This window comes from Fibroporia radiculosa (assembly GCF_000313525.1).
Source record: "Fibroporia radiculosa TFFH 294 genomic supercontigs, scaffold212, whole genome shotgun sequence".
Classification (NCBI taxonomy): domain Eukaryota; kingdom Fungi; phylum Basidiomycota; class Agaricomycetes; order Polyporales; family Fibroporiaceae; genus Fibroporia; species Fibroporia radiculosa.
In genome coordinates, this window is record NW_012133182.1 from 69,560 (window position 1) to 85,314 (window position 15,755).

The 15,755-nt window shown below is 47.9% G+C and overlaps 5 protein-coding genes across 5 annotated transcripts; 2 read left to right on the forward strand and 3 right to left on the reverse strand.

The window, feature by feature from the left end:
* Positions 1 to 44: 44 nt before the first annotated feature.
* Positions 45 to 1,814, forward strand: FIBRA_00470 (uncharacterized protein; the record flags this gene model as incomplete). Its single annotated transcript, XM_012322365.1, has 9 exons — positions 45 to 79; positions 126 to 322; positions 370 to 467; positions 529 to 879; positions 932 to 949; positions 1,017 to 1,190; positions 1,247 to 1,336; positions 1,388 to 1,438; positions 1,488 to 1,814. 9 exons carry the CDS (start codon positions 45 to 47, stop codon positions 1,812 to 1,814), a joined length of 1,341 nt encoding a protein of 446 aa, XP_012177755.1.
* Positions 1,815 to 2,077: 263 nt separating this feature from the next.
* FIBRA_00471 (uncharacterized protein) lies at positions 2,078 to 3,830 on the reverse strand (the record flags this gene model as incomplete). Its single annotated transcript, XM_012322366.1, has 4 exons — positions 2,078 to 3,119; positions 3,172 to 3,439; positions 3,493 to 3,634; positions 3,696 to 3,830. The coding sequence occupies 4 exons, from the start codon at positions 3,828 to 3,830 to the stop codon at positions 2,078 to 2,080; spliced, it is 1,587 nt and encodes a 528-aa protein (XP_012177756.1).
* A 1,187-nt stretch (positions 3,831 to 5,017) lies between these two features.
* On the reverse strand, positions 5,018 to 5,557 carry FIBRA_00472 (uncharacterized protein; the record flags this gene model as incomplete). Its single annotated transcript, XM_012322367.1, has 1 exon — positions 5,018 to 5,557. The coding sequence occupies one exon, from the start codon at positions 5,555 to 5,557 to the stop codon at positions 5,018 to 5,020; it is 540 nt and encodes a 179-aa protein (XP_012177757.1).
* Positions 5,558 to 9,763: 4,206 nt separating this feature from the next.
* Positions 9,764 to 13,345, reverse strand: FIBRA_00473 (uncharacterized protein; the record flags this gene model as incomplete). Its single annotated transcript, XM_012322368.1, has 10 exons — positions 9,764 to 10,767; positions 10,829 to 10,895; positions 10,950 to 11,572; positions 11,624 to 11,645; positions 11,698 to 11,802; positions 11,854 to 12,027; positions 12,082 to 12,267; positions 12,335 to 12,431; positions 12,848 to 13,021; positions 13,074 to 13,345. The coding sequence occupies 10 exons, from the start codon at positions 13,343 to 13,345 to the stop codon at positions 9,764 to 9,766; spliced, it is 2,724 nt and encodes a 907-aa protein (XP_012177758.1).
* Positions 13,346 to 14,858: 1,513 nt separating this feature from the next.
* FIBRA_00474 (uncharacterized protein) lies at positions 14,859 to 15,540 on the forward strand (the record flags this gene model as incomplete). The annotated part of the gene is made up of 2 exons (XM_012322369.1): positions 14,859 to 15,101; positions 15,160 to 15,540. 2 exons carry the CDS (start codon positions 14,859 to 14,861, stop codon positions 15,538 to 15,540), a joined length of 624 nt encoding a protein of 207 aa, XP_012177759.1.
* Between the last annotated feature and the right edge of the window lie 215 nt (positions 15,541 to 15,755).

Sequence of the window (15,755 nt, forward strand, 5' to 3'; positions counted from 1 at the left end):
AAACCTATCTAGATCTCTCGTTCTACCCTTCTTCCTACACCAATATGGGCGAAAAGAAGAAGTTCAAGGTTGCCATCGTGTAAGTACGCGTGTTATTTGCACCAGCTTGTCTCATATTCTTCCAGCGGTGCTGGTATCGGTGGTCTAAGTCTCGCTTTATCGCTCTTGAAACTGAGCACGGACATCGATGTTGACCTTTACGAGTCCGCCGCTCAATTGACGGAGATAGGGGCCGGCTTGAGTTTATGGCCGCGGATTGAGGGTATATTGCAAAGTCTTGGGATAGATGACGATGTGAAGGCATTCACGATGCATAATCAATGTGAGCATGCTACTGTAATTCAGGACTTTGGGCTGACAAGGATGTAGTTGTCAGCTTTAATTTCCGGAGATCGGACCAGGAGAATACAATCGCATTTGGCGAAGAGAACGAGAGAGGCAAGTTCTTCCGTCTCATGATCCAGCGTGTTTGACTAAGAGGCATTTTGATTAGCCGGGCAGATGTCCATACACAGAGCCGACTTTCAGTCTGTCCTTCGCAAGCACATCTCGTCCTCATTCCCCATTCACTTCTCCAAGAGGCTTGAATCCTACTCAGAATCAAGCACAGGGCAGATAACCCTTAGTTTCCTTGATGGATCCACGGAAACGTGTGATGTCCTCGTTGCGTGCGACGGTATCAAATCCGTTGTGCGTCGGACCATGTTCACCACTCTTTCAGAGCAGGCAGAGCATCGTGGGGACCCTCAGGCGGCTGCGAAGTTTGCATCTTACGTGGAGCCCGTGTGGAGCGGATCCATTGTATACCGATCTCTCGTTAAGACTGAGGCTCTGCAGAAGGCCCACCCAGAGCACATAGCTGTGAAATCGCCCATACTGGTACGAAACTTCGTTCAGATAGTGTTCATTTCTCACTCGATGCCATACACAGGCTTTCGGCAAAGACAAGGTTAGAAAATGCTTCATAATACATGACACACTGCTGACAGCAAACACTGACGCGACACGACACATAGCATCTCGTAATCTATCCAGTTTCGAAAGGAAGCTTACTCAACGTGGTCGCCTTCTCTACCAATCCGGAAAATGAAGGCACTTTTGTTCCTCAACCGTGGGTGAAGATGTCCTCCAAGGAGCAGCTCCTTGCCGAATATCAAGGGTGGGACCCGGAAACGCAAGCGTTGCTGAACGTTCGTCAGTCCCCATTGTCCGCCGTGACTTGTTTCCTCATGATCGGTTCGGATAGTGCGCAGACAATGTTTCGACCTGGATACTCCACACTGTTCCGGTGCTGTCTACCTATGTTAGCGGACGAGTGGCCCTACTTGGTGACGCTGTAAGTACCTATACACAATGGTAGTCACATCGAGAGACCAACAATAGATAGGCGCATGCTATGACTCCACATCAAGGTTCCGGAGCAGGGCAAGCTTTTGAGGTATTTAGGGAATCCTGCTTACGCTCACATGTACTCATGAGAATTCCAGGACGCTTTCATTCTCGCGAATATTCTCAGTCAGCCCACTGTCACCCTCGAAACCCTCCCTCAGGCTTTGCAAGTATACGACGCAATCCGTCGTCCGTTCTCCCAGAATGTCCAGGCAATGTCTCGCATTACGGGGACGGTCTATGATCTCAATGATAAAGTTGTCGAAGAACTTGTTGGCCATGATGGGATCTCAAAACCGCTATCTGTAAACGAGCTGGAGATACTCGGTCAAAAAGTGGAAGACCTGATGTCGTGGCTCCGATCTACGTCGGCTCTGGATGAACGTGCAGCGGCACTAGAAATGTTAAAGACGCTATCACAGTAGTATATATGCATAATATGATAATGATTCTCTTGGCTAGCTTTTTCGCTGCTTTGTGCTCAGGCTACCTCCCGAAGATACATCTTCAAACCAATAGGAAATAAACGGGCTGTCGGATGATGGCATCTAATTCAATTAAGGAAACGCACAATAGTAACGATACCGAAGGCTTATACAAGTCTAATCAAGCACGCGCCTCTGGTAGACTCTTTGTGAGCATATTGAATCTGAAAGAAGTAGTCAACTCACCCACTTGCGACCCAGACTTAACCCGTCTTCGCCTTGAGTTGTCTCCACAAAGTGCAGAACATCACCGCTCCAATCCCCACGAAAGCGATCTGCAAACCCACAAAGTTCAGCATACCAACTTTCACACCCGCGCCACCCCACACTGCGCCAGTCACACGACCCGTGTAGTTGCTATACTGGATGGCCAAGCTGATCCGTGCGTTCCAGTCCCCAGGGAGCTGTTTCGACAACAAGCTGAGCGTGACTGTGCTCAGGAGGTTGAATCCGAGTGCGACGAGGAACCAGCATACGAAATAGCTCCCATACGAGACCGTACGCGTTCGCAGGATCGCAAGCGTGATGAGCAGCCCTGCGAGACCGAGCGCAGTCCCGACCGCGAGCGTGTGGCGGTCCTGTACCCGCCGCGCAACGAACACGTTCACGACCAGGAACGGTAGCGAGCAGATGCCGCCGAGCGCGAGTAGATTTCCCGCCGCAGAAGGGCTGAAGTGGAACGGGTTGAGGGGCGATATGGACCCACTGAAGACGGGAATGTTTGCCTCCCAACCACCAAGAATGAAGAAGCAGGTCATCGCAAACCAACACATGGTCGCCGTTACACCCAATTGGGGCGCTGACATGCGCACCCGTTCGGGACCAACTGACTCCGCAGCATCGGTGTTTTGAGCTTCCACATTCGTGGTGATGGATGTCTTCGTAGTCGCTCGTGGATCCGGTTCATCAGAAGGTGAACGGGACTGCGGGGACGGACAGAAATCCGGATGGCGATATTCTGCCCCTGAGCTTTGTACTTGCTGTCCAGCAGACTCTGTGAATGACAGCCGATCGACTTCCTGTACGTCTGACGCCGACTTGTCCAAAATCTCGTCAGGAGTCGAAATAATAGCCTGCGGTTGAGCTACAGGCTGTAGTTCAATTTCTAAGCGAGCAGGCTGGACACGCGGGACATCTTCGAAAAAAAGCGTCACGATGACCCAGAAAATGGCCCACATTGCGGAGACGACCCAGGTTGGGCTTGTAAAACCATTGAATATGGCGTTAGAGAACCCAACCTTGTATCTGCAAAATATTGATATAATCATATTGTCCGGAAAAGCATGGAAAGACGTACAGGAGACCTCCGAGGAAGGGACCAATCGTGAGACCACATCCTTGTCCCAAGACCAGCCAACCAGCTAACATTGTTCTGCGACGCACGCCTACGAGACGGTGATCCGAGCAGTACCGTTTTGAATACATGAAGAATGTAAATGCGAACCCAGAGACGATACGGCCAATGAGGATCAGATAGAGGAAGTTCGCGTAATATGCGAGACTGTACAACACATTGCCGAGTAAGGCAGATGCGCAAGCAAAGTGAAGTGGTCGTCTATATCCTCCTGTAAGACAAGAGCTGAGTTAAGGGGCGCGCATATAAGCACAAAAACCAAACCTTCATCAAGCTTCATCAGAGGGATAAGCGCCATGCCAGAAAAGACGGTGGGTATACCAATGACAACACCAGAAAACGTCGAAGTGCCTCCAAGGTACTGTGCATATTGATCAGACGAAGAGACGACAACAAAGAAGGTAATCTGCAGTTATTTTTATTCAATGTGACTGAAAAACATATTCAAGTTACTAAAGAACTCTGACCTGAAGCAACCCATTGGCTGCTAATACAATCGCCAACGAGGTAAGTTTTGGCAATTTAAACTCGTCATAGTCTAGACTCTCCCCAACAGCTGGTAGAGCTTCCTGGTCGGGCGAGTCTACGCGAGGCTCGGGCATAGTAAGTGAAATACCTGGAGTATCGCGACGACCATGACGACGTCGCGACAGTGCAGCAAAGTCGAGCACCGTGGACAAAACTCGGAGACGGGGGATTGGCATGTCGGTCGACATCCTAGCTTGTTCGCCCCCAGATATAAAACGCGCTTTATAACGGAAAGCCGCAGGAATCCGACGCGGCGAAGGGGAAACAAGAAGGTATGAGTCACAAAGAGTGAATAAGATCGCACAGTACTGACGCGCTACAAGCGCTCCGAGTGCGGGAGGGGACATCAAATACGCAACTGAATCCAAATAACAGCCTCTGGGAAGTTGACTTCCCGCGCTGCCTTCAGCCTCAACGCTGAGAACCATAAGCTGCTGTGATGTTGCTTGATCATTTTTATAGCACCAAGTCCAGAGCTTTCAAGAAGTAAGAATGGAGGATGTAACTTGTTGAGGGTCAACGATGAAGTTGGCCGTGGCGTCAACGCCACTTGGCTCGTTGATTCGGATCGATTAGGGTCGACGCGACAGAACTCGGATAGGACCGGCCGAACCGTCATTTCACTCGTAGTCTCGTCCTGCGAGTCGTCTGGTCTGATTGGTCCCGAATGAGGCTGGATTTTGACCGTCGGATTTCGTCTGCTTAGAGCTGTATCCGAAATGTAACTTGTGGTTCTGCGCACGCATACTTACTCAGTGAAACACACTGGGAGACAATTTTGATATCATTTTGGGCGAAGGCCTCCAGCACTTTCCGACTTGGTCAAAATTTCCCCTGCAGTATATCTTCATCTTCTGACGAGAATCAACGCAACCCTCTTGAAAACGTCACTTGATTCGCACGAGCCTACGTACTCGGGACAATAGCAAGTGCAAGTGCATGCTAGTCGTATTCAGTAAACTATGTAGTAAAGATGCTGTGAGTGCGTTGACCGTTCGTGTTGAATACATTCCAATGACACTATATCACCTCCCAAAAGCACAGCTCAGTATACCCACGCTATGCAGAAATGCAAGAGTCCAAATTGTACAGCTATACCCACATCACAAGAAGTCCGTGACTTGTCCATGTAGTCCGTAAGGATTATCTTTCAGACGATTATCTTCTGCACGGTTCTAGAGCTTCGAAAGCAACACGTCAAAATTAGAAAGCAGCATATCGATGATCGAAACTCACAATCCTAACGCAGACCTGAAGACAGCTAAAGCCCACAGACAGACGCATCGACCTGCGTCGCCGTAGCAGTAACCCTGCCCAAGAACTGCGCCTGGTTGTCCGTCAGCGTGTTCATGGCTGCGAGCGCAATGTTGAATCCGCTCCCGGCATGGTCAATCGCAAGGACGGTGACTGTATTTCCGTCATATGATAACTCCCAGCACGTCCCGCACTCCGCCGAATTCCACCCAGTGACCGCTGCCGCGGCACCGATGTTCGGGAAATCTGGGAGCGATTCGAAGGTGGTGTAGCCTTTCGTGATCAGACCGTTGGCACCATCAGAGCAGGAGACGGTATCAAGCGAGGAGCTCCCCTGGTCGTATGCAGTATCATATGCAACCGTCACGGATGTCTGAGCGAGCACTGCGGGTGCGAGGAGTGCGATGGCGGCAGAGACGGTGATGAACTTCATCTTAACGAAAGACGTGGGTGACGTCAAGAGGCAAGTCGAGGATATGTAGTGGGCCGTTTGGATGAGAAGAGTAGGCTTGGGTGGTATGAGAACTGACGAGACAACATGGTACATTTTATAGTGCGAGCCTCGCGGGCGATAAGCTGGACTGATTCTCGGCCGAGGTCATAGGACTACCACCGACTGTCGGTTTCGTGCACGCGACTCTAATCAGCTAGCGCGTCGTGGGCTTCAGAAGTCAAAGCCGTTTGATGGACGAGCATCTACCCGGCCTCGGTGGCCTAAGGCAGCAAATCACCCGGGGAAGATACTCCGTACGGGTATATCATCCTTCTAGACTCTAGTGCGGCGCTGATATTGATCCGCCGTTCGCTGAAGCAGCGCCTGCATCCGCTGGTGTACAGCCCAGAATAGGCGCACCATAGGTCAGTGCTGTGGCTAGCTCCAGAGCTCATTCAGTCGTTAGGTTGTCTCACGATGGTCATCATCACCGCGCGGGATGTTTACCGCATTAGTATCTACGTCACCTCTGCCGAATTGCGAAGTCACAGACAGCTGCGTGTGAGGCATGCGGTACAGACACGGAGGGGAGGAGTCGTTTTCGGGCATGAACGCCGCTTGTACTCATGACGTTCTAGTCCCGGCAAAGGTGTCTATTGCAGTGCCGCGAGCTTGTAGTGAACTGATTCGCATAGTTGATGAATCGTGTCATAAAAGAAGATGCACTCAGCAAGCTTGTGATTTGCTGATGTATCAAAGAGCCTCCCTCGCTCTCCTGGGTGATGGGATGTACATTAGAAATAGGGTTCAAAGATGTAGCCTGGCAAATTGAACATCTTGTTATCAAATATCTATCAATCAAGTGTATCTCAAAAGTTTGACGCTGAGTGTAAAGAATCCAGTATCTTTGTGACACACCCTAGGACTGTAGCTACTTTTCGGTGTTATGAGTCAACGTGTCTTCAATCTATGTCAAATATGGCACTTTTCTGATGCCTTTCTGATGCCTTTCTATTGCAAGAAAATAGTGATTTCTTTATTGTAATCTGCCACACATATCATGTTACTATCAATAGTGTATCATTACTTATCACCAAGGTGGGAGATCTATATACCTGTGCCTCATCATTACCTGATGTACAGTTGTACAATTGCTGGTGAAACTTTGCTATACTATTCAATGTATCATGTTACTAAAGCACCACTTCCTGTTATTATATAGTATATTGATATTTTACTTTACATTTGGACTAGAAACATTGTACAGAAATCATACATAGAAATTGTACATTTATATGGTTAATTAGCAACATCTCATCTTTGTTGATCATTCTTCAAATGACTGATCAGGTACAGTGTCAAAATTCTTTGATATGAGATTTATATTGACATCTAAGTAACTATACTTCCTGTATGATACAGATCAACTAAAGTGACATGATTTTGATTTTAATCATGAAGCAGTGTATCATTCCATCATGTAGCTTTGTATAAAAGCAGGAGTAGACAGTCTGTATCTTTGTATCTTCATCTCATCATATCAACTGCTTTTCTGGAAAAATGGATGCATACTTGACCAGTATCATTACAAAAGAACTAGGGCCTAGTTTTATTGGTATGATGTTTGATTTTTTGTATGTGATCTAATTCAATTATAATACTATTTAAACTTTTATTTATCTGGCTTCATCCAGATTGCATGGTGTTATGATTGCTCAAAGCTTATATTATGGCTATCATTATCATCAAGACCACCTTGTGTTAAAGAGTTTGGTATAGTTGTTCAATCTATCTAATTGACTTGCATAGTGCTCAAGCATTACATATCTAGGTTCTGGTTTTGATGTATGTATTTTCAAATCTTCATATAAGCTATAGTACTTAATTGTTACTATAAGCCTTCTTGATTTTTCAACAGCATGTCTTGATGGACAGGTATGTGTGTGCATTTATATCTAATCATTAAAATTATATGCTTATTTAAAATTAGTCATCCTGGTTTTATTTTATACAGGGTCACATCAATATAATAACTCTTGAAAATGTCTGCATGTAAGTAATATATTTTGCTGAGATCTTAAAGCAAAATTTTAATAGATATATACAAACAGATCACGTTCTGTATGTATCTGGAAAGGGCTAGATCACTATAGCAATTGCTCATATTATACTTAGGTTCTAACTATTCTTGGGGTATGTTCAGTATATAATTCACAATACCTGAAAATACTTCTTACACAGATCTCAAGTGGATTGTCATGTCAATTGCCCAGGGGTGTGTGTTGTATTAATTTTTGAAAAACAGTATAATCTGATAATAATATTTATAGGTTTTATCTTTATACTATCTATAACTGTCTGTACTTTGTATATATTAAGATACGTTGCACACTAATAGTTGAGCCATAGTTCTAAGTACTGGTAAAAGATCTCTCCAGATTTGTCTTACAGGATTTGGTGTTGCCATAACTCTTGCTGCATTTGGTAAGCTTATTTCAACCAGTTTTATTTCTGTAGAGCAAACAGCTAATATACATATTAGTATGTGCTATGAGTGAGTATATTATTTTCACTACATGTGTTACTGATAGTTTTTGATGCAGGAGTTGGATATAGCTTGTAAGTGATTTACTATCTTTTTGTATTATATTAGTATTAAGTAAGTGAAATTTCAAGGTTTAATAACAATGGTCCCAGTGCTATAGCACAACAAGCAGTAGTGAGTTTTTGTTGTATTAGAAATAGGAAAATGTTATATAGCTAGATTAGGCACCAGCATCTGCTCAAGCAATCACTACATTGATAGCTGATTGCTATATTACTATGGTGCTCTTCTGGACTTTTTATCAAGCTAGAACAGGTTATACAGTGTAGGTTTCTATATGCTATAACATTGTTAATCTTCAACTGATCATTAAATTCCAGTACAGAGAATATTCTTTCAAAATTAACTGTATATGCTATAAATCGTGGAGCCATCTTATGGTATGTAATGCTGCAGTGTTACACTAATTTGTTCTGCTCATATAGTACTTTCAAAGCATTTTACAAGTGGTTATTGTTATTATAGTAAGTTATATATAAGTTCTGCTATTGAGTTGAAGCTAAGTCCTATACACATTAGCATTTCTGGGGTGCATATGGCCATACTAGCCTCAGTGCTAATTCTGTGTATTCTGTGCAGGCAGTTTTACTGCCACAAAGTGCTCGTAGGTGTTATAAAGTGATACTAAATCTATCTTGTTGCTCTAATAAATTGCTTAGTCTATTGCAATAGCATTATGGCCACGTATGTTTCACTAAATAATACATTACTAAAGACTGACTGATAGCTATGCTTTATATACAGATTAAATGTTCGCCAGTATATAAGCAGTACTAGTACTACTACACAAAGCAAAAAATATCTAGGACATTCTGATCAACAGGCTTATAGCAATGGACATCAGCAACAAGCCTCAGTTTCTGTGTAACTCAAGTAGTTGTCTAGAATCAAAAAAAGTAAGATTCAATCATAATATACTGTCTTTATATATCTTACCATTGTGCTTCAGAGATGGTCTATCTTGAACTCAGATTTGAAGCTGCTGAGAAATGGTCTGCAGAATTTGATGTTACCTATGGACAATATATCATGATCATATATATGTGTTATATTTGGATTTTGGTGCAAGTCAAAAAAAAAGTCATTGCAAGCTACCTACTATTATATACAACAAAGAAATTGCCATTTCCTTGCCAAGCCATAACATTGAAGAGATTTTAGAAAGATGCTAGCTGAATTAAGTTAGGCTTTCCTCTCTTGCAAAATGGACCTTTCTTCACTGGGAAAGTGGTCATCTCTTTATTGTGATGCATGGTCACTACAGATAGCTCAACTAGTTGATAACTATTCAAAATAGCTGATCTCATCTATTAGACTTTGCCTACCAGAAATTCCAGGCTGAAACATTACACATCTGTAGTAACATGTATCCAAATCATATTCATTGTCATAGTCTATCCAGGAAGTATATATACACACCACTAGGGGCACTGGCATCTTCAAAATACATTCACTTTCTATGCTGCAGTAACATTCACATAAACGATACAAACTATGCTCCTCCGAGGAGCGTGGTGTTCGTCATTCAAGTCAAATGACGAATGCCACACATAAAACGCAACAAAACAGTCAGAACAGGGTATCGCACATGAATGCACGGCTCGACAAGTGCCGTTGCCGCAATTAATCATGTCCATGTAAATTGTCCAGACTCACTCGCCTCGTCATATTGCCACTACCACGCAGATCACATGCCCACCCACTCGCCAGCACTCTTACTCTTTGCTTATGTCCGGGGCCTCCTCCTTGGCGGGTTCTGGTTCTGGACTCTCCTCCCTGGTGCTCAACTGCCGCTTGACACGCTCCGCAACCACCACGCCACTCCGCTCTCCCGTCAGTGGGCTACTTTTGAACCTGCCACCTTTCGGCACGGGCATGCTACCCGAGCCCGAGGACGCCGCACGCCTCTTGCGCTCGATCAGTATCGCTTGCTCGAGCGACGGCGACGGCGAAGAGCTGCGTGAGGTTGGCTTCGAGCCCGCAGCAAGAGCCATGTTCACGCCCGGGGGTAGCGCCGCATTGGAAACAGGCGGCTGGGGATATAGGCGGGGCGATGCGCTCGGCGTCGACGGTTGCTGTGCAGGAGATAGTCTGGCACGCGCACCCAAGACGCTCTGCTCCGCATGGACAACCATCGGGATCGTGGGGGGCGGAATAGGGCTATCCTCTATGGCATACACGTCTATTAGACTAATGTCTTTCTCCATCTCGGCGTCCCGTTGCTCGTTGTCGTCAGGGCTGGTCGACGGTGGCGGGGTAACTACCACTGCGCCTTCTAATACGATTCCCGGTGTTGGATCGCCGTCCCGGTCTCCCCCGCTTACCGACCCATCCATATTCCTCGGCGTAGGGGGTGCACTCCGAGACCTGGACACCTTCGATCCGAGGCCCTTCAGAGTAAGAGCATTCAGGCCGCGCAACGGTAATGCAGGCATCGCAACCGGTTTCACGATCTGCACCGGCGCTTGTCCTTTGATATGTAAAGACCCAGGCGAACTTGTATTGCTACTTACAGCAACACTAGGGGGAGAAGGTGGAACGGAAGCCGAGGTAGGCTTTCTAACTATCGACGATGGTGCGAGCTGAGGGGCGGAGCGTCGACGCCGGATAGGCGCGAACCCGGCCAACTTCAGTTTAGGCTTGGAATCCGACACAGCGTACGACAGATCGGGGTGTCCCTGTGGGTCAAACTCATCATAGATTTCTTCGCCAATAAGCTCTAGACACAACGTAACAAGATCAGGTCACAGATGATACGAGTGGACCGCAAACGTGCGCACCTTCCAGTACGTCTTCAAGGGTGATGATACCAAGCGGCATTATCGACGGATCCACGCTTTGCAACAACTGACACAATTATTAGTCGTCCACAAAGCATCCACTTCTGCGCGAGAGACTCACCTCCTCTACACCTTCAGTAGACAGGACCGCATCGGCAGGGACATCCTGTTCACGCCCCCAGAAGCCCATACGAGGAAGAGCTAAATTCGGCAATATACTCTTGGCTCCCTCGACCTCTTCCTTGGCTTTATCCTGAACGAGACCCATTTCCAAGTCGACGTCCTTGGCTTGTGAATTCTTGTCCTTACGTCTTACACGCGAGGTGAATGGCCGGCGACGCTTCTTTGTCCCACTTCCACTTGGAAGCGTGTTGCCATCATCGCTTCCGTCAGCAGGACTCGACTCACGGAGGGTCCCCTCATTCTCGCTGCTTTCATCATCGCGATCACTACACTTTCGTTTTAGATGGTCTTTCCATTTCTTCGGGTGAGAGCTGCTACCCTCAGCTTCGTCACTGCTAGTGTCCGTGTCGCTATCGCTGTCCATCATTGCCTCCCGAAGTCTTTGAGTCAAGCCACGCTTCACGATCTGCTTGACGCTTGCGGCACGATCGACACTGAAACGGGACACAATTGCCATGTGTGATCGCCCTTCTTGGAACTTGTCGAGGATGCCAAGTAAAGACTCGTTAAATGGTACAAGAGGCACCTTGTTCAGCGGAATCTTGCGGATCGGTGTTGCGTCTACAATCATCCATCAGATTCTTCCCTAGAAACACGACGACGAAGTCGTACCTTTCGGATCAAGAAGCACGCACTACAGGAATAATGTAAGATACTTCAAGCCATGGCATATGAAGGACACCCACCTGCTTAACAAGTAAGATACCAACAATCTTCTTTGCCTTGATTATCTGAGAGGAAGTAGCGTTCGAACCCGAACCGGTCCCGTTCGCGGATGTTCCAGGAGTATCCTGGATTACGTTTAGACCGCTAGACCCGCTTGCATAACTATAGGCGCCCACCTTGCCTGCAAGCGTCCCGGTTACTAATCGTGGGGCAGGAATCTCTACTTCCTCATATACCGGGATACGTGAATGACCAGTGAGACATATTTGGCGGAGCGTCTCGTAATCAAGGCGCGCGTCGATGCTGAGCATGAACACGTTCTCGATCGACGTCATCGCTTGCCTAACCTCCTGCAAAATAGCCGAATATGAGCGACTGAGGGGATAGCAACTTAAACAACGCACCTTCTCCTGCAAATCAAGGGCGCCCCCGATAATCGTCACGGTGTCTGTCTTCAGGTCACCGCCGAGCTCACCCATGGTGGAATGCATCGCAATAAGTTCTTTAAGCTCCGCGCGCCGATAAATGATACCATGATGAGGGCCCAACACGAACTCCAGTAATTTCGCTACAGGATATGCGACAATGCCCTATAGGTCAAAAATCGCGCATACTTATCAGATAAACCTAATCTACGAGATGCACGGAGAAACTTACAAGAGTCCAAATTAGCACGCGTACACAGCCGGCCATTTTGGCACCAAAATAGAGGCCGTAACGCGTGCAGAGCGATTGTGGAATGATCTCTGAGAAACTGCAAATCAAACTCAATCAGCCATTTTGTAAAGGCAATCGGAGGCAAAAAATGCTCGATAGACGGCATGCTGGACTATCCACGTTAGAACGCGCACATACTGATCCGCCTGTTTTCTCGAACATCGGACGGAAATAAACTACATTGCCAGTCTTACTCGCTGGTTGCATATTCGGCCGGACTCGCAGAACACACTCTTCCCGCTCTTTTATTGACATCGCTCGACAGGCTCGCAGCAGACATATCTCACAAGCTCTCGCCATGAGATGACTAGTCTAAACTGCGAGACACGTGGCACGTGTAAACACGGGTCTCATGATGCGTACTAGCGCTCCAAGGTGTAGAAAGTGTGGCGACACGTCGTCACCGGACTCATCACAGTGGGAAATAGCACTCAGGCGGAGAAAAGCACATACATGACGATAAGGACTGTGCTGACGATGACACTCTGTACGCCACCACCCAGAATTGGATCTGCAATGACCGGAAGGGACTCGTTGACAATCATGTTTGCGAGGAGAAGCGTGACGAGCAACAAGTGCCCATCCTTACGGATGGGCTTGATCTTGTTCGCGTACACTTTCTGCATCCTATGCGTGGAAGAGGTCAGCGGCTATCTACAAGGAAAGAGCAAAAGCTTACGGCGTGCCACTGATACTCAGGACGTTGAGCTGTGTCTCGTCTAGGGACATGTATCCCAGCGTGAGACCAGCGAATAAGCCAGATAAAATGACGAGGACGGGAATGAGACAGGCAAAGACTATGAATTCGGTATGACCCAATTCTCGCTTTGCGTACGTATGCGTTTGCGGGACATCGCGATGCAGGAAGGGCACATGGTTGAGTACAGTGGATGCGAAAGTGAGGAAAAGTTTAGAGGAGTGAGACCCAAAGCGATTGAGGATGAGTGGCATTCGATGGAGTGCGGTTGAAGGAGTGAGAGTGGCTGAGGCGCGCGACCCCGCAATAAGTATCGACTAAAAGCTTATCTGCACCAGCAACGTAATGGTCCCACGGGCTGCGCCGAGATGAAACTCCTGGCCTCAGCGGGATCATTTCAGCTCTTCACCTTATATACTCGTACTAGGGTGTCGCGGAGACCTATGTTGTATGAAAGGGTATCCATTGAGAAGTGCTATACAAGTGGCATTATTAACGAGTCATCGGCCTCCGCGTAGTCGAGACCCCGTTCGAAACGCTATTTAGTTTATCAGTTTATCAGATAAGCCTCGGCAGCAGGCTGATAACATGCCGACATCGCCAAGGAGCGGACGTCGCTGTATCCCAGGGTGCGGTTAGTGGTAAGCTATGTCGCCTCCTCAGACATGCCTTTGCTTTGCGACCAGCTCCTGGCCACGGCTCTCAAGCTGATTCATGGACGGGCTTAACTGAATTACTCGCTTGTTCAAGGAGGCAAAGCTGTGGAGTTGAAGAAGAACGTGTGGCGGCTTTTGAATAGACTGGCGCGGGTGACTCTTCTCTAGGCGTCATCTCGACTTCATCTCGAAGAGTCACCGGTGACCGCAGGGCGTTCTTTTCGCGTGCTAGGACCCGCCTGGGAAAGTCTAGGGTGCGGCTCAATGCTGGCTTACTGAGCCGGAGCCACCAAAGGACCTGGATTTCGGCTTTCATTGGCGACTAAACTGCTGCATTTGATCAAGTTTCATTCGACTCTCCCATCTCAATATTCAGGATGACTCCATAGTTGTGTGTTAACGTTCAACATTCCCGTTTTATATTTTTGGGATACGCACTCAGGGCGTTTTACTGCGGTCGCGCCGAAGCCGCGAGGCTTTTTCCGAGTCGATGCCACTCAGAGATCTCCTGTGAGCAGAATAGATACTAGTACTTCCTTCAATGTTCACCCCCCGCCCTTGCAGGCTTTGGACATCCACATCTGACGATGCTGCCGTCTGGACTCTGCGCCAGTACTTGTACTTGTCTGTCATCTATATCCTTGATACATCTGAGGGTGAGACCACTGTCATTTTGGAGTCGCCTAGAGCCCTTAGTGCATCCGAGGAACTTCAAGTTGTTCCCCGTTGCTCCGCCTCGCGGGAAAGATTCACCGCCGAAACGTGGGTAAGTGTGCTCGCAGCGCATTTATGACTCAGCGCCGCTGCCAATTGTCTGCGGTAGAAATTGCGGAGACGTGATGCACCAGGAGAAGTCGAGACTCGAGGCACGGGCATGTCTAGAGGTGTGATGCCATGTGTCCATCATTACTTGTTCTGCGAGCGCACTCATTCCGAAAAATGCATCTGAACAGCCCGTCAAGATGTCGGATGGCCGGCATCCCTGAGACGTCTTTCTTGGCCCTTTTCGTGGTATAAAGTGCAGGTTGTGCCCTCCGAGCGTTTCGTCCGAGCACGAACTGCCCCAGACCTCTAAAGCGACCCTTTCTTGCACGTAGACTTCAAGATCACCATGCTGTCCATCCTATATGCACTTGGTGCCCTAGTCGAAGCCCTCGCTCTGCCTACTGGCCAGATCATAGCGCGAGAGGTCACTCCTTGGTGTGCCGGCCTTGGCCCTGGCGCGTTCGACATCGCACACAACTTTACGCTCGCAGCGCTGAATACCACCCTCCCGAACGCGAATGCCACAGGAGCACCTCTTGTCCTCGGTCAAGCTGGTGCTACTGACGGCGAGTCGTTCGAGGTGTTCTCGGTTAGTCCTGTTCCTCACTCTTCACACTCTTGCACACTCAGTGTACCACTCTATGCAGACATATGCGAGCTACCCATACAACGACTGGCCGAACCTCTCGCTGCTCCAGGGCGGTCTCGTCGCAAATTCCATATACAACTTCACATCCCCCGCAGGGAACGTCACGTCCGGCAACGAGCTCTCCTTCGTCACTACGACATACAACGCCCCTCCACCCGCGCAGATCTATTGTGCGGTCGCCGACATCGATCCTACGGAAGGCTCGCCATACCCGCTGCTTGCGGTGAACGGGGACACGAGCGGCTTCGCGCTGTGTGTTCAATGCGATTGCAATTACGCGCAGACGAATCTCGTGTGGCAGCCTAGTCCGGAAAATGCCGACGGATACCTGTACGACACTTGCTACAATGTGACGGTGCAGCTGCTGGGTCTGAATTGATGGACTTGGGGTATGGTCGCTATATGCCTCTGAACGTGGACATCATGAAGGTATCGCGGACGCTCGTGCAAAATTGCTGCAGTACAGCATCGATGGGCATGAGCGTACTCTCTAGAGTCTAGATTGCTCGCATAAGGCGTCCACAAATGGCATTCGGGACATTTATGATATTGTTATGTATTCCTTGGATTTTTTAGGGATGTCACGACCCACTG